Source organism: Geotrypetes seraphini, chromosome 9 (assembly GCF_902459505.1).
Source record: "Geotrypetes seraphini chromosome 9, aGeoSer1.1, whole genome shotgun sequence".
Classification (NCBI taxonomy): Eukaryota; Metazoa; Chordata; class Amphibia; order Gymnophiona; family Dermophiidae; genus Geotrypetes; species Geotrypetes seraphini.
In genome coordinates, this window is record NC_047092.1 from 124,807,004 (window position 1) to 124,826,145 (window position 19,142).

General features: G+C 43.4%; 1 protein-coding gene across 1 annotated transcript in view; it reads left to right on the top strand.

Annotated features, from left to right (window-relative positions):
• The first annotated feature begins 269 nt into the window (after nt 1-269).
• Nucleotides 270-19,142, top strand: part of SAG (S-antigen visual arrestin) — a 121,762-nt gene continuing 102,889 nt past the window's right edge. Inside the window, exons 1-2 of the mRNA XM_033957766.1 lie at nt 270-335; nt 1,773-1,833. Coding sequence (XP_033813657.1) covers nt 270-335; nt 1,773-1,833 — 127 coding nt within the window. The remainder of the gene's footprint in view (nt 336-1,772; nt 1,834-19,142) is intronic.

Sequence of the window (19,142 nt, forward strand, 5' to 3'; positions counted from 1 at the left end):
CACTATTTTCAAGTTCTAAAAGTTTATATATGAAGAGACAGGAAAATATTTTCTGTATAAGTAAAAGTTGAAAATTTCAATTGAAAATTTCAATGAGTCTAGTCCTGAGCCATTCTGATTTTGGGGTCTTTTGTCTTTGATGAATATGATTAATTTTTTGATTGTATTGTCTATATTCCTTTCCAGCATTTTTTTTTTTTTAGTCATTCTTTTTTTCTAGTTTCTAACCATCATTTTCCAGCAGTGATTTGAACAAGATGAGCTGCACCATGTCTCAGAAGGGTGACCAGTTCAGCAAGCATGTTATCTTCAAGAAAACATCCCGTGACAAGACAGTAAGTTACAGTCTGGAAATAGTACCTGATGGCCACCATGCTATGCATTTGTAACAAAGATAATTAATCAAGTGCCTTTATTGCCTGGTGTGTATGATCAAAAGAAAGCAATATAAAGTTCCCCAGTGTCACTGGAACTCTATTACATTGCATCTGCCTTGCCCTTCTGAAAAAAGCAGAATATAAAAGATAGTTAATTAAAATTTCCTCTGCATACTTTTTGTAGTGTGTCTGCATGCTTTGTGTAGTTTAATTATGTGGTTACCATTATGTATTGTTAATAAGATTACATTGTGTTTATATGAAGAATGAATGGAAGAAATGGCAATACAATTAGTACTATTATTATGGGGTGGGGTATGAGGTGGAGTATGGGTAGAGCTTGGGTGTAGTCTAGGGTGGAGCTTTTGGACCCCCCCAAAAAAAGCATTCTGCTGCCTAAGCCAGCAGGCACATTATACAGGATAGTTCTTTATAAATATAAAAGAGTAAAAATATGATATACAGGCAGTCCTCATTTTACAAACATATGATTTACGTTGGACTCGCTCTTACGAACGGGGATCCTCGTTAAACCTTCGGTGTCCCAATGTGCCCCTCTCCTCCCTTCCTGAGTCCCAGTGCGCCCTTCCCCCTCCTCCTGTGTCCCAGCATGCCCTTCTCTCCCTTTCTCCATTCTGTGTACCAGGTTCATGCTACCACCCCCCTCCCATGGGTGTTTATTTTCTCCTGGCAGGCTCCCACCTTCCAGCCACAGTTGTTTCTCTTGATAAAAGTCGCAGGCAGAGGCTCCTATGGATGACTTGGGAGAGAGGGGCACGTTGGGACATGGGGAAGGGAGCCTCTGCTTACAATCCAGGGCTCTGCTTATAATCTTGGACAAAGGATGGAAGAAAGGAGGGAGGGGGCATGAACTTGAAGAATGGAGTGAGGGAAAGAGATACTGAGGTGGGGGGTGAATAGAAAGGGAGAATTGGGTGTCTGAGTGAGAGGGAAAGAGAGATGGTGCACATGGAGAATTGGGTGTCTGAGTGAGAGGGAAAGAGAGATGGTGCACATGGGGAGATGAAGAAAGAGGAGAATTGTTGGGCATAGGGAGGGAGAGAGAATTATTGGACATGGTGGTGGAAGAAGAGTGAGGTAGGGGGGGGAAGAGAGAGATGAGAGGGAGAAATGTTAGACGTGGTGGTGGAGAGGGAACAGTGGGATGGATGGAAAGGGATGCAAGAGGGTCCTCAAGGAGGTAGGAAGAATACTAGGATCCAAGTCATATATAAATATATAAAGTCATATATAAGAATGGAACTGGTTCTTAACCTGGTGACTGCCTGTAATAAAGGGAGGCTTTTAGGTTGGGTATTTTGTTTTGTTACTGCTGTAGATGAATGTATAAAACATTTATTTACACCTACTAACAGGGTATGTATCCTCATACAGATAAGTATTTATCTTGGAAAGAGAGACTATATCGACCATGTAGAATGTGTGGACCCTGTAGGTAAGTCAACTTTGCTTAACGACAACATCAATAATAATAATAATACTAAGAGGATGAGCTGTAAAATAATTTTTTCATGTACACATGAGAAAATAGCATATTATAAAATTACTCCACCATACAAATAATACACTACGATTAGGTATGTACTTATAAGTGTCCCAGGTATAGATGTGTTTGGGAAGGAGCTTGCGTAAAGTGCAATCATGAAGCATACTTAGGTTATTAAATAAGCATCTATGCATGTACTTCTGCTTTGTGCATTGTCGCATGCTAGGCCCCTGCCTAGGTCTGCAAGCGAAGCTAACAGTAACCTTCAGGGCTCTTCAGGTGAGTTAAACTAAGTGTCTGCCTAGTGTACCAGGTACATAGTAGACAGCAACAATAAAGCTTCAAGGCCAGATAGTGTTCAAAACCAGACTCAGCTTTTATTTGGTGTTTCGGCCGGTCAACAATGAGCACAGCCACCTCCAGTCATGCAATCACAAAAAGGAAGTTAGTCAATGCAAAAAGAAATCAAATACACTTTGCAGCAGTGTCTATCCCAAAGTTTATGCACCACACCAGTGGCATATCTAGCATGTGTGATACCGGGGCCCATCATTTTTTGGCACCTCCCCCATCTGTAAAGAAAAACATGATTTTTAGTAACAAGCCACACGTCACATGAGTACCTAGGAAAAGGCAGCATTTTACATACTGCAGTGAGAAGTACAACAGCAATACACCCATTGTAAAACTAAACAAGCCAGACTAATAAAGATCAATCCTGCAGTCAATCCTAACAGAAAACCATGCCTTTCGAATACACTGAACACAGAAAACACCTTCGCCTAGTATGGAATAAGTAATCACAAACTTACCCCTCCCCCTTTTACAAAACTGTAGTGTGGATTTTAGCCACAGTGGTAACAGCTCTGACGCTCATAGAATTCTGAGCATCAGAGCTGCTACCACCACGGCTGGTGCTAAAAAACGCTCCACAGTTTTGTAAAAGGGGGGATAAAATAGAAATACATAGACAAAGGTTAAATTGAACCAGCAAGAAGCTGGACTCTGCATACAATGCAATACCACAGAAACAGTGACAAATGTCTCCTAAAGCAATAAATAAATAGAAAATTTTTGGTCTACCTTTGTCTTCTCTGGTTTCTGCTTTCCTCATCTTCTTGTTACTCTCTTCCTTCCATCCACTGTCTGCCATCTCTCTGCCCCTATATGGTATCTTCTCTCCTTCTATGCCCCTTCCAGAAACTGTATGCCTCCCCTTTCCATCTCTCCTTTCACCCCATTGGTCTGGTATCTGTCTCCTCTCCTTCCCCCCTGCTCTGGCATCTCTCTATCCGCTCCCTTCCTCCTGTTCTTCCCTGGTCTTCCTTCTCAATTTATTTTCTGCCTTTGTCTAAATTCTTTTTTACTATTCAGTCCTCACTTTCCCTCTTTCACTGTGTCTACCTATAGCTTGCCACCTCTTTCCCTCACTCCTTCCAGTAACTAACTCTATCCTCTTCCCTAAATCCTGCATGTGCCCTTTTTTTCTTTCTCCTCCCCACTTCCTTCCAGCATTTGCTCCCCCTTTCCCTCACACTTCCATTCAGCAGCTGTCCTTCCTCTCCCCCACACTTCCATTCAGTGTCTGTTTCCCTCTCTCTACCCCTTCCATCTACTGTTCACCCTCTATCTCGCCCCTTCCATTCACTGCCCTCTGTGCTCTTTCTATCCAGTGTGCACCCTCTCTCTCTCTCTTCCATATGGCATCTTCCCTCTTTCTATGCTCCTTCCATAAACTATCTATCCCGTGCCTCTTCTCTCCTTTGTACATGATTGATTTCAACTCTGTCACCTCTCCGTTTTTCTCTCTCTGTCACCACCCCCTCCCCTATGCTCTGGCATTTCTCTCTTCTCCTTTCTTTCCTTCCCAGCTCACAGTCTGGCATCATCCCTTCCCTGATTCCCGGCATCTCTCTCCTTTCCTTTTCTTCCATCTCTCCCTACCCCTCCATGCTCTGAAATCTCCTCCTTCCTTTCCCCCTTCCATTTCCCTTGATCTGGCATACCTTCCTCCTTCCCTCCATGCCCTGGTTTCTCTTCTTCCCTTTAAGCCCTGGCATCTCCTTTCATTCCCTCCAGTTGGGTAGAGAGCCACATTCTCCCCAATTCTCTCCCCCTCTGCTCCCTTTCCTCCTTCTGTCACCCAAGGCCTGGTGTCCTGAACTTCTTCAGGCAGCAGCAGCATTCACAATTCACTGCTGTTGCCGGCTTCAGGCCTTCCTCTCTGTCGGGTTCTGTCTTCATGAAAACAGGAAGTAGGCAGAACTCGGCAGAGAGGAAGGCCTGAAGCCGGCAACAGCAGCAAATTGTAAACACTGCTGCTGCCTGAAGAAGATAATGGCACCAGGCCTTGGAGCACCCGAGGCAGACCGCTTCTCTCCCCTCCCAGCCGAACCCCCACTGACCCTCCTATCTCTCCCCCCCCCAAGTGAACCTTTCCGACTCTCCCAGCGAGAGCAGCAAACCTCCCTCCAGTAGCGTCGGCTGCTTCGCGGCTTTCTCCTGCCGGTGCAGCATCGCTGATGACATCATCAGTGATGCAGCAGAGGGAGGAGAAAGCCGCGAAGAAGCCGACGCTACTGGAGGTTGGGTTTGCTGCTTTCGCTGGGAGGGTGGGTACGCGATAGGGACCGGGCTGGCTATGCAACCCCCCATAAGGCTGCACCCGGGGCGGATATCCCCCCCCCCCGTTCCCCCCTTTTGTACGCCACTGCACCACACGTAGCACAACACTCCTGGACTTTGCAGTTAATCAGACAGTTCTTTTCACCAGGGATGAGTGTATGGCAAAAAGCACAATCATGTACTGATTGGTTTGCGACTTCTCTGCGACCCGATTTTACTCCGGCCCGATTCACATACCTCTCTGCCGACCATCCTCCGATCTGCGCATGCAAATAAGGGGAATGGCAGGCAAAGTAGGCAGGGATGCGATTGACTAACCAAAACTGCAACACCGACTGGGCTGGCCAATCACAAACAAGCAACTGCTGAGGACCAGTCGCTGAGGGGAAGGGGTAAAACGCGGACCTCACGGACCTCGCGGATCTAAAACCGCACGTCCTTAGAAATCCGAGGTCCGTGCATTGACAAGTCCGCCTTCGCTTTCCCTGCAGCTCAGCTCAGGCCCCCGACTCCCTCGCGAACCTCACGGATCTGAACTGCACATCACATCCTTAAAAATACGAGGTCCGCGCCACTTTTGAGGTCCGTGCCACTTTTAGTCTCTGGCTCTGACAGAGCTCTATGACAATTTAACTCTGACGGATCCTAATGCTTTTCCCTCCCTATGCTAGGATCCGTCAGAGTTAAATTGTCATAGAGCTCTGTCTCTGTCAGAGCCAGAGACTAAAAGTGGCACGGACCTCAAAAGTGGCGCGGACCTCGGGTTTTTAAGGATGTGACATGCAGTTCAGATCTGTGAGATCCATGAGGGAGTCGGGGGCCTGAGCTGAGCTACAGGGAAAGTGAAGGCGAACTTGTCAATGCACGGACCTCGGATTTTTAAGGATGTGCAGTTTTAGATCCGTGAGGTCTGTGTTTTACCCCTTCCCGTCACTGAGGTCCTTTTCGACTGCCCTGTCTTACGCCACTCTTCTTTCTGCCCTGCTTCTCTGCTTTCAGCCCCGATCTCCTGCTCTCTCCTGCCTGCCCTGAATCTCTTGTTCTTCTGCCTGCCTGCCCAGAATCTCCGTTCTTCTGCCTGCCTGCCCAGAATCTCTTCTTCTTCTCCTGCCTGCCCTGAATCTCCGTTCTTCTGCCTGCCCCTACTCTGCTGTTCTTCTGCCTGCCTGCCCCGAATCTTCGTTCTTCTGCCTACCAGCCCCGGATCTCTCCTGCCACCTCGCTCTCTCCCTGAATCTGAACCCCCTCCAGTGCTGGAATAACTGTTATTCTCCTGCCTGCCCCGAATCTTTCCTGTCATCCTGCTCTCGCCCCAAATCTCTCCTGCCCTTCCCCGCACTACAAGCCCATGGTTTTAACCTGTGAGTTTAAAACGGGTTAAAACCACGGGCTCCAAAAGAGTTAAAAAAAAAAAAAAATTCTCTGTCGGGCCCGGAGGTCCAGCACATGCGCAGACCATCTACAGATGGTCTGCACATGTGCTGGGATCGCCATAGAGCGATCCGAGCAGGCAGTTGGGGGCATGATTCCGATCACCCTCATTTGCCTGAGGGTGATTTGTGAATCGCCCCCCTCCCCCCACCGGATACGGATTGGATCCAATCACTTACTGAATCTAGCCCTTTGAGTCCATAAACTCACATAGGTAAGTGAGTTCAAAGGAATACATAAGGAAAACACAAAAACAAATATGCAGCCATAAGTTTCAAGGCTCAAGTCACGAAAAGGGGTAAAACACGGACCTCGCAGATCTAAAACCGCATGTCCTTAAAAATCTGAGGTCCGTATCCGTGCCACTTGTAGTTTCTGTCTCTGACAGACCTCTATGAGATTTTAGTGATGATGGATCCTACATGGCAATCAGACCTCAGCTTCACTATATGGACGTGTTTTTACCGTTTGTCTCTTCTGTAGGCCTCCTTTTCAATTTGATTTACTAACGTGCTTTTTCACAATCTGAAACACTGCAATCATCGTTGACGTGCCACCTTTTCTTTTACATGGCATTTAATGGGGGGGGGTTTGTTGGTTTTTGGGGGGATTTGTAATGCAATGCTTAACACAACAAAGTATAGTAAGGTAGAGCGAAGGCAGCACACATAAGAAGAAGGCGCAGTAGGAAGCAGGCACACAAGGAACACGTAATCTTAAGTGTTATATTAAAGTAGGAACGACAATGGAAGCAGAGGGAAACCAGAAGATGAGCTTTCCAGTGTTCTGCACTGACTGTCATATGTATGACTACCTCCCCTCGGGGAGACAGTCGTATGTATGCGGTCGGTGTCAGGAGCTGGAAAGCTTGAAGAAGGAAGTCAAGCGACTAGAGGACAAGATACAGGAGCTAGAAACATAGAAACATAGAATAGAAACATAGAAAGATGACGGCAGATAAGGGCTATAGCCCATCAAGTCTGCCCACACTATTTACCCACCCTCTTAAGTCTACTGACCCCCTAAAATATAATTGTAATTATACTGTCACTCTACTGACCCGCTCATTCAAGTCCTAGTGACCCAATCCCTTAGCATGACCTCGTAGGGATCCCACATAGGTATCCCATTTGTTCTTGAAGTCTAGGATGCTGCGTGCCTCGACCACCTGCACTGGAAGCTTGTTCCAATGCTCAATCACTCTCTCCATGAAGAAGTACTTCCTGGCGTCTCCACGAAACTTCCCTCCCTTGAGTTTGAGTGGATGTCCTCTTGTGGTCGAGGGTCCCTTGAGAAGAAAGATATCATCTTCCACCTCGATACGTCCCTTGATGTACTTAAATGTCTCAATCATGTCTCCCCTCTCCCTACGCTCTTCGAGAGTGTAGAGCTGCAATTTGCTCAGTCTTTCTTCGTACGGGAGACCCTTTAGCCCCGAGACCATCCTGGTGGCCATCCGCTGAACCGATTCAATTCTGAGCACATCCTTACGGTATGTGGCCTCCAGAATTGCACACAGTATTCCAGATGAGGTCTCACCATGGCTCTGTACAATGGCATCATGACTTCAGGTTTCCTGTTGACGAAGCTTCTCTTGATACAACCTATCATCTGCCGTGCTTTAGATGAAGCCTTCTCCACTTGAGTGGCTGCTTTCATGTCAGCACTGATGATTACTCCTAAGTCTCATTCTGCCGTAGTCCTGGTTAAAGTTTCTCCATTCAGGGTGTAAGTTCTGCAAGGATTTCCGTTACCGAGATGCATGACCTTACATTTCTTGGCGTTGAAGCCCAGCTGCCAGTTCAAGGACCAACTTTCTAAAGTATGCAGGTCTTGCTCCATAGCATCCTGTAGATTATAGCCGTTTACTATATTGCATAGTTTGGCGTCATCAGCGAATAAGGTTACTTTGCCTTGAAGCCCTTGAGTCAGATCCCCAATGAATATGTTGAAGAGGAGTGGGCCCAGGACTGAACCCTGTGGCACTCCGCTAGTCACCTCCGACATTTTAGAGAGGGTATCATTAACCACCACCCTCTGAAGTCTGCCACTAAGCCAATCTTTAACCCATGCAGTTAGAGTCTCTCCTAATCCCATCGATTTCATCTTGTTCAGCAGCCTACGGTGTGGGACGCTGTCAAACGCTTTGCTGAAGTCCAGGTACACGACGTCCAAAGACTCTCCTGAGTCTAGTCTTCTTGTTACCCAGTCAAAGAAGCTGATTAGATTGGACTGGCATGACCTACCCTTGGTGAATCCATGTTGGCTGGGATCCCGGAGATCTTCCTCGTTCAGGATCGTATCTAATTTATACTTAATTAGTGTTTCCATGAGTTTACACACTATTGAGGTGAGGCTTACCGGTCTATAGTTCGCAGCCTCAGCCTTGCAACCCTTTTTATGTAGAGGAATGACGTTGGCTGTTTTCCAGTCTAACGGAACTTTCCCCGTACTTAGTGAGAGATTGAAGAGCACTGCCAACGGTTCCGCCAGAACATCTCTCAATTCTCTGAGCACTCTTGGGTGTAAATTGTCCGGTCCCATGGCCTTGTTTACCTTTAGCCTTGCCAGTTCGTTGTAGACGTCCCCAGGTGTGAACACAAAATTCTGAAACGGGTCATCCACGTCTTGTTTTATCATCAACTGTGGACCGTGTCCCGGTGCTTCGCAGGTGAAGACTGAGCAAAAATATTCATTTAGTAGTTCTGCTTTTTCTGAATCCGCCATCGCGTAGTTTCCTTCCGGTTGTCTAAGGCGTACTATACCGTCTGTGTTCCTTTTCCTATCGCTGATATACTAGAAGGATCTTACACCACGGAAGACCCATTCAGGACAGCTGAAGACTTCATGAGCGAGAGACACATCGAGAAGGAAGTCAGGGAACTCGAGGAATTCATTGAGGAAGCATACAAGAGGAGGGTGGAAGAGAACGAACTACAGAAGAAAGAAGAAGTTACACCAACATCGAAGGGAGAACAAGAAGCAGAAGACCTCAAAGAAGACACCCATAGAGGAAAAACACACGAGGGAGAGAAATTGGCCAGTCGATGCCCGGAGGAAGAAAGAGCGGAGCACACCGAGGACACTGACCTGAGACCCAAGCGAACATTGAAGAAGGGAAAGTCAGCGATCCTAGTGGGGGACTCGATCCTGAGGCATGTGGACAGCCACATAGCAGGAGGGAGAGAGGATCGACTGGTGACCTGCCTCCCGGGAGCGAGAACCAAGGACATCGTGGACAAAATTGGAAAGATCCTGGATGGAGCTGAGACGGAAGAGACCACAGTAATGATCCTCATAGGGACGAATGATGTCAGCAGGAGGGACTACAGAAGAAGCATGCTGATAGAACAGTTCAAGATCTTGGGAAGGAAGCTGAAGACGAGGACCCAGAAGATAGCGTTCTCAGAGATCCTACCGGTACCGAGGGCAGATGTGAAAAGGCAAGAGGAACTACAATCAATAAATGCATGGATGAGGAGATGGTGTGAGGAAGAAGGATTCCACTTCGTGAGGAACTGGACGATGTTCTGGGGCAAGAGCAAGCTCTACAGGAGAGACGGATTGCATCTGAGCGTGGCGGGAACTAGACTTCTAGCAAACAACGTCAAAAGAGGAATAGAACAGGCTTTAAACTAAGAAGAAGGGGAAAGCTGACAGTCGACCAAGCGTCGATGATTCGGAAGAAGGTATCCAATGAAGATACTGAGGGGAAAAAAGGCTTGGAAGAAACAAGGGACAATTTACAGGAGTCGACTAACCAAGAAGAGGATGGTAGAAAGATTGTAGCCAAAAAGAAGACTCTAAAGACCGAAGCACAGGGAAAGGAAATGAAGGCAACAAAATTCCAGGAGCTAAATTGCATATATACTAATGCAAGGAGCCTAAGAAACAAAATGGGGGAATTAGAAGCCATGGCCATTGCAGAAGACATAGACATCATTGGAATCTCTGAAACATGGTGGAATGAGGAAAGCAAATGGGATACAGCACTGCCGGGGTACAAGCTCTATCGCCAGGAAAGGTCAGGACAGAAAGGCGGTGGAATAGCACTATACATAAAAGAAAGCATACAATTGACAAGAATGGACATAGCAGAGACGGCCAACAAGCTAGAATCACTATGGGTTAAAATACCGGGAAGGAAAGGGCCTGAAATAAAGATAGGCCTATACTATCGTCCTCCCGGACAAACCGGAGAGATCGATGAAGAAATGGAAGCTGAGATGAAGCGAGAATGCAAAAGCGGTAATACGGTTATTATGGGAGACTTCAACTACCCTGGGATAGACTGGAGTCTTGGAAGCTCAAGCTGCACTAGGGAGACAGAATTTCTGGAGGCTGTACAAGATTGCTTCTTGGAGCAGCTTGTTAGAGAACCAACGAGAGGAATTGCCACTCTGGACCTACTGCGGCGCACGCTGAACCACTGCACTCTGCACCCTGCACCTGATGCTAGGCACTTTAACTGCTGTAATTTTATTGGTTTTATTTGTTTTACTATTTTCAAGTACCTGCTTTTAATCGTTGTGCCATTTAACCCTTCTTCCAGCCTTACAGCACCTTTCTGCTCCTTCAGCCGCCGCGTAGCGGCGGCGCGCCGGACTCCGCCCCCATCAGGTCAGCTGATGTACTATATATTCCAGCCTACTGCGGCGCACGCCGCAGAGGCGCGCGCCTTTGGCGCGCGCCGAAGGAGCGCGCATAAGGAGCAGTCCCTGCTCCTTGGTGCGCTCCTTCGTGCGCAGCCTGAGGGCGAATTTCTATTTCAAACCCTTACGATCGTTTTTTTAATCAATAGTCTACTTTCTTTTATTTTTATTAACCCATTATTGTTTAATATTTTTTTCACTATGGAATTCTCTCCTAACCCAAATAATCAATCATGGAACAAGATGTTACCAAACCCAATTGGTAACAATATCCCATCTTTTTGGGGACACAGACCTATAATTAAAAACTTTAAAACACATAAAACTACTCCTTCTTCTCTTTTACAAATCCCTATTTCTTTACCTTTTAGTAATATTTCAGGAAAATGTAATATTAATAATCTAAAATTGGGGCTAATTAACTCTAGATCTATTAAAAACAAACATCATTTAATAAAAGACGAAATTGAAAATAAGAAATTACATGCTCTATTTATCACAGAAACTTGGTTAACAGAGGGGGAGGAAGCATATTTATCATACTGTTGCCCTATTAATTACAATTTTCTCTATAATCATCGTTATAACCGTAAAGGTGGAGGACTTGCGGTTATCTATAAAGATAATTTCTTAAATTTAATCGACCAATCTCCAAAAGCCTCTATCATTGAATATCTACACTTAAAATGTAATTTAAATGACAAGGTCCATTTTCTACTATTATATTTACCTCCTCCAGTAGATTCAACTAAATTGACACAGCTTCAGGACACTATTTTTGATTTTTCTACTACTAATGATATTCCGTGTATATTAGGAGATTTTAATGTACACTTTGATGATTTAGACAATTCCAATACAAAGGATTTACTTAACATTTTAACGCCACTTCAGATGCTTCCACAAATATCAATTCCCACGCATTTAGCTAATCACACAATTGATATGATACTATTACCACAAGTTCAACAAACAAATCTTACAGATCTTTCGGTTGTAACTGTTCCTTGGTCGGATCATCATTTTATAACATTTATGTTCAATTTTACTAACAACTCTAATCTTTCCATACCCTCTAAAACTAAAACTATATCTTATAGAGATTATGATAACTTAGAAAACATAGATATAACCTCATTACTAGACCCAGAAATATTAACAATACATTCAAATACCATCGAAACTCAGATGTCGGCATGGAACACATCTCTGATTAACCTCCTTGATAAATTTTCACCGTTAAAAACTAAATTACTCTCCTTTAGTCATAAAAACAATCCATGGTACAATTCAGAACTAAAATTAATTAAACAACAAGTGCGTTCCCTAGAAAGAAAATGGAGAAAGAATAAAACAACTGAGAATCTCCAAATATATAGAGATAAGGTTTCATATTATAAAATAAAGATTAATTCAGTAAAAAAACTTTTTTATTCTAAAAAAATCGAAAAAGCAAAAAACACATCGATGCTATATAAAATCTTAAAATCAATGGACCCAAGAAACAATAAAACTAATTCTATACAAAATTCCACTTTAACAGCTCAAGAATTAGCAGATGCATTTACCCAAAAAATAAATAAAATCCGAAACACATTTTCTCATTCTTCACCGTCTGTTTTAAATAAATTAGACTCTCCTTCCATATTTATTCCAACGTCAAAATGTTCTAATTTCAAAGTTCCATCTCTTCAAGAAATTCTATCCTTATTTCAGCATATGAACCTAAAAAGTTCTCAATTCGATTTGATACCCCCATTCTACCTTAAAAAATATTTTTCACATTTCGGACCATTTATACTATCTCTTATTCAGAACAGTTTGCTTACATCTTCTGTCCCTTCACATTGGAAAATGGCTTCCATTACACCTATCATCAAAGATCATAAAGCTAGTATAAATGAAGTTTCAAACTTCCGGCCGATCGCTAATATACCATTCATAGCAAAATTAACAGAAAAGTTAATTTATAATCAGCTCTCCGATTTTATAGAGAAAACAAACGTACTACATCCGAACCAAACTGGTTTTAGAAGATTTCATAATACAGAATACTCTTTAATAGGACTGACCACCAATATTCAATACTATTTAGACCACCACAGATCTGTTATTCTTTTCTCCCTTGATATTTCGGCAGCTTTTGATACCATTGATCATGATTTACTTTTAATTAGACTTGAGGAAATAGGAATAAATGATCAAGTACTTCAATGGTTCAAATCTTACCTCTCAAATAGAACTTCAATAGTCAGATTTAACAATGAAAATTCGAACTCATTTACCACTTCTTTTGGTATACCTCAAGGTTCAATACTTTCCCCCTTATTATTCAATATCTTTTTATCTCCGTTACTAGAAATTAGTCAGGCCTTAGGTTTTATACCATTCTCTTACGCCGATGACATACAACTAATACACCCCTTGGATCCTGGAAATTATTCAGAAATCTTAGATATAAATCAAAAATTGGAAAAAATTCAAAATTGGTTGGATACTAATAAACTTGCGTTAAATATTAATAAAACTAAATCCATTCTGTTTACATGGAAAAAAGAAATAACACTTAGTAATCCTTTTTATCTTAAGCAAATTCAAATTGAATTGGTTCCTTCAGTTAAAATCCTTGGAATAGTTCTTGATGCGAATCTGTCATACCATGATCACATTTCTCTTATAATTAAAACCTGTTTCTTTAAACTTCGTCAAATCAGATCAATCTCTAAATTTCTTACTACTTCATCCCTGAAAATTTTAATCCATTCTTTTATAATATCAAAACTCGATTACTGTAACGCTTTATTTCTAAATATTACAAACAAGGAGAAACGGAGATTACAGATTATCCAGAACACTGCAGTAAAATTAATCTATAACGCAAAAAAGTACGACCATGTTTCACCTCTTTTGAAGGATGCGCATTGGCTACCAATTGGCCATAGGATCATGTTTAAAATAATATTTCTTATTTTTAAAACTTTAGCTTTTAACGAACCGCAATTCATATCTAAGTTATTAATTCCATACAAACCAAAACGATCATTAAGATCATCAGAACAGAGTCTCCTTTCAGTTCCGTCTTTAAAGGTTATTAGAACCAGAAGACTAGACATTTTTACAGTTATGGGCCCTCAGTGGTGGAATATGTTACCACAGTATATCCGTTCTGAACCTGATTCTGTTAAATTCAAATCTCTTTTAAAGACTTTTTTATTTAAAGACGCCTATGATTTTTAACACAATTTCGGAATTCTTTTTTTTTATCTTGTGCTCTGGTTTTTTATAATACCTTCCCTATTGTTCTTTCCTTTATTTTAACAACTCCCTATTATTGTAACTTTTCCCCCTTTTCCTTAAGTCATGTATGTATCGTTTATATCCTGTATTTTTGAACTATTTTGTAAGTTTCGTATATTAAAATTGTATCATGTACATCGCCTAGAATTTATAATAGGCGATTCATCAAAAACTGAATAAACTTGAAACTTGAAACTTGAATCCTAAATGGACTGAGGGGACCTGCAAAGGAGGTGGAAGTAGTGGGACCGTTGGGAAACAGCGATCATAATATGGTCAAGTTCAAGGTGGAACTAGGAATACTGAAAGGAAAGAGAACTTTAGCGACAACTTTTAACTTCAGGAAGGGAAACTACGAAGCAATGAGGGGAATGGTAAAGAAGAAACTTAGGAACACTTCCAAAAAATGGCAGACGGTGGAACATGCCTGGTCCTTTTTCAAGGACACGGTGAACGAGGCACAAAATCTGTATATCCCCAGATTCAGAAAAGGGTGCAACAAGAGTCGAACAAAAGACCCGGCGTGGATAACTAAAATAGTGAAGGAAGCGATAGGCAATAAGCAAAATTCATTCAGAAAATAGAAAAAGGACAAATCTGAGGGAAACTTGAAAGAGCACAGGAAGTATCAAAAAGAATGTCACCATGTGGTTCGAAAAGCCAAAAGAGAGTATGAAGAGAGACTAGCCAGGGAAGCACGAAATTTCAAACCATTCTTTAGATATGTTAAAGGCAAACAGCCGGCTAGGGAGGAGGTGGGACCGCTGGACGACGGAGACTGGAAGGGAGCGGTGAAGGAAGAGAAAGAGGTCGCGGAAAGACTTAACATGTTCTTTTCGTCTGTATTTACAAGCGAAGACACAACCAACATACTGGAACCCGAACAAATCTTCAATGGAAATCAAGCACAAAAGTTAACATCCATGGAAGTGAGCCTCGATGATGTGTACAGGCAGATAGAAAAACTAAAAACTGACAAATCCCCAGGTCCGGATGGAATCCATCCAAGGGTTCTGAAGGAACTAAAGGAGGAAATAGCGGAGCTACTACAGCAAATTTGCAACCTATCTCTGAAAACAGGTGTGATCCCGGAGGATTGGAAGATAGCCAACGTTACGCCCATCTTTAAAAAGGGATCAAGAGGTGAGGTGACCCGGGGAACTATAGACCGGTGAGTCTGACCTCGGTTCCGGGGAAAATGGCGGAAGCACTGATAAAAGAAAACATCGATGAACATTTTGAAAAAAACGAACTTCTGATATCCAGCCAATATGGTTTCTGCAGGAGAAGATCGTGCCTGACTAACTTATTTCACTTCTTCGAGGGAATTAACAAACAGATGGACAGAGGAGACCCCATAGACATCATATACCTAGATTTCCAGAAAGCCTTTGACAAGGTGCCTCATGAACGTCTACTCCGGAAACTGAAGAACCATGGGGTGGACGGAGACGTGCATAGATGGATCAGAAACTGGTTAGAGGGAAGGAAACAGAGGGTAGGAGTGAAGGGCCACTACTCGGACTGGAGGAAGGTCACGAGTGGTGTTCCGCAGGGCTCGGTGCTCGGGCCGCTGCTTTTTAATATATTCATAAATGATCTAGAAACAGGAACGAAGTGTGAGATAATAAAATTTGCGGACGACACCAAACTATTTAATGGAGCTCGGACGAAGGAGGAATGCGAAGAATTGCAAAGGGACTTGGACAAACTAGGGGATTGGGCTGAGAGATGGCAGATGAAGTTCAATGTTGAGAAGTGTAAAGTATTGCATGTGGGAAACAGAAACCCGAGGCACAATTATACGATGGGAGGGATGTTATTGACTGAGAGTACCCAGGAAAGGGACTTGGGGGTAATGGTGGACATGACAATGAAGCCGACGGCACAGTGTGCAGCGGCTGCTAAGAGAGCGAATAGAATGCTAGGTATAATCAAGAAGGGTATTACAACCAGAACGAAAGAAGTTATCCTGCCGCTGTACCGGGCAATGGTGCGTCCGCATCTTGAGTACTGCGTCCAGTATTGGTCGCCGTACCTTAAGAAGGATATGGCGTTACTCGAGAGAGTTCAGAGGAGAGCGACACGACTGATTAAGGGGATGGAAAACCTTTCATACGCTGAGAGAATGGAGAACCTAGGTCTCTTTTCCCTGGAGAAGAGGAGACTTAGAGGGGATATGATAGAGACTTACAAGATCATGAAAGGCATAGAGAGAGTAGAGAGGGACAGATTCTTCAAACTTTCAGAAAATAAAAAAACAAGAGGGCATTCGGAAAAGTTGAAAGGGGACAGATTCAAAACGAATGCTAGGAAGTTCTTCTTTACCCAACGTGTGGTCGACACCTGGAACGCGCTTCCAGAGGACGTTATAGGGCAGAGAACAGTTTCGGGGTTTAAGAAAGGATTGGACAATTTCCTGCTGGAAAAGGGGATAGAAGGGTATAGATAGAGGTTTACTACACAGGTCCTGGACCTGTTGGGCCGCCGCGTGAGCGGACTGCTGGGCGCGATGGACCTCAGGTCTGACCCAGCAGAGGCATTGCTTATGTTCTTATGTTCTTACAACCTTTAGTATGGTGCAGATGAAGCGGAAGAGCTGGGCTCTGTCTGGAAAACACTAGGGGTCTCTATCTTGTCACTCTCCTGTCTTGACTTGACGTAAGCTTCAAAGGCCCTGGCAGATTCTGTTTTATTTCCTCTCATAATCCATTCATACCGCTTGCAACCACAGCAACAACAAAAATCCTACAGCAGAAGCAGACTGAAAGGATCGTTTCAGGGCTTCATTTCCCAAAACAAGATAATAGCAGCAGCACAAGGTTATAATTGATATCTCTAGCCCATCCAAGTTTTCTGGTCAGTAAATCCTGCGTGCAGTGTAAGACCTTGCCTGAAAGGGTACGAAGTCCAGCTATTCATGTATTTTCTAATCAGCATGACCCCCCAGTCCTTCTAACAATACCACCTAGTAGTTAAAACTATACTTGCATATAAACTATAGGGGGGGGGGGGGTCCGTGCATGTGCAAATAAAACTGATCTTGTAAGGCAAATCATTTCATGTAAAAATGTAAAGATAAATCTGACGATCTAGGCATTGATGTAAATTAAGATCCGCTAAAAATTCAGTGCTGGGTCACGTTTTATGCACTATTTACCTGAAAATGACCAGGATCTCAGAATTATTCAAAATCAAGTTAAGATGTGTGTGGGGGGGGGGGGGGAAGGTTTCAGCTTTGTGTGCAAATCTTTTGAATTGTAAATCTATAAAATCATATTCATAATCTCTACTCTGTTTTCTCTAGGCTGATGGCTCTGACAGACCTCTATGACATTTTAGCGCTGACAGATCCTAATACTTTTCCCTTCCTATGCTGAGACGGATCCATCAGTGCTAAATTGTTATCGAGGTCTGTCAGAGCCAGAAACTAACTACAAGTGGCACTGACCTCAGATTTCTAAGGATGTGCGGTTTTAGATCCATGAGGTCCGTCAGGTCCGCGTTTTACCCCTTCCCTCAAGTCACTGGCTCATTATATTGTAGGTAAATTAAACCTGGAGCTGATAACTTTTCTGATCATACAGGAAATATACCATATCCTTGTAGCATGGATTAATGCAAGCCTGTGCACAGCATTAGTTCCTTCAACTGCTGAACTTTCCAGCACCGGCTTCTCAGCGCCTGTTACTGCTCAGGGCTCTGCTTACTTGAGCTTATCAGTAACAGATAACTTTAAACAAATACTGCACAGCAGGTCACTAAGTGCAAACTTATTCTAATGAACCTTTTGTACAGCTTCTGAGGAAAAAGAAACTCAGTTTTAAACAAACAGACTTCTGTCCCTTCTTAATTAAGGACACCTGGGGTTTTTCTTCAGGTAGCAAGCAAACAAAACTCCATATTTACTTTTATAAAGGCAAGTACCTTTTCTCCCTTTAACTCAGGGACCATCCTCCATACATTCCTGTGGGGTTGTTAATTCCACAGGCAGATCAGAAATGTCCATGGCCTCATCCATAACTGAACTCCCTGTGGCTAGTAGCAGTGTCAGCTCCTCATCAGCCCCCTCAATGTCCTGCTGAAGGAAATGGCTCCTCCCTTAACCTTCCTGCCTGCTCTCCTGCTTCTGATTCAGGGCCTGCCATAGTCCCACCCTTCTCTCCTAGGAAGGGAGATAGGCTGTAGCTCTCTCAGGAGCTGAGCCTGGCTTCTCTTGGGCTGCTTGTGCTATGAATTCCTTAAAGGGCTATTCTCCCATTTCTCAGGTTAACTCCTAACAGGGTTTTTTTTAAAGGCTTGTACTGGTATGGCCCATTTCTCTGGGTGTGTCCTAGAACATTGCTGTCAATACAATTCTCTAGCCTCCACATTAAACACAATACAACCTCAAATTTACATTTTTTAAATGAGGAACACCTTCAGCATGAGTTTGAAAGCTCTAAAGAGCAGTTCAGAAGAGCGGCTCTAATGCTTAAAAAAACAGAGCCGGCAAACAACGGGCAGAAAATACTACTCCCACCATCATCTGGATGCTCCTGTGTGCTTTAAAGTGCAAATTCAATACAAACAATGTGCAATAAATAAGTAAATATTAGTGGAAAGGCAGGAACTCAACTATCCTGTAATGCCCCAAATGCCAGAGCCCACTGACCCAAAGACAGAGTATAAAAGTTAATCACTTGTCCCTCCAGGTACTTAGCTGAATGTAAAATGCTGTAATCAAGTGGTATCGAAGGAAGCCCAAGTCCTTTTCAGTCAAAGGCAGGGTTTCAGGGCCATAGCCCCTTCCTCAGGAACCGAGCAGGCAAACACAGCTATAGGTCAGAGTAATTCCAGGCAGGTACGGCAAAAGGGGCCTGAGGAAGGGGCTACAGCCCTGAAACTCCGCTGGGTTGAGCTGTGTTGAAATAGGACTGCACTTTAACTTCTGCCTTTGACTGAAAAGGACTTGGTCTTCCTTCGATGTTAAGGCAACTGCTATCAAAGGTGCTGGTTAGAGAATTCAGGCCTTAGTGAAATTATGGGGGTCAATATTTAAAGGTGTTTAGTTGAGCAAGAGAGACTCCCCTATGGTTAAACGCTGATGATCTGGCCAGCTACCAAAATTCAGCGGCCACTAAATATTGGTTAGTGGTGAAATGTAGTCCAAAGTCTCAAAGTTATAAGGAAATACTTTTAAAACCAATAGAAGGAAATAATTTTTTAACTCGGAGAATAGTTAAGCTCTTGAATGCATTGCCCTAGGCTGTG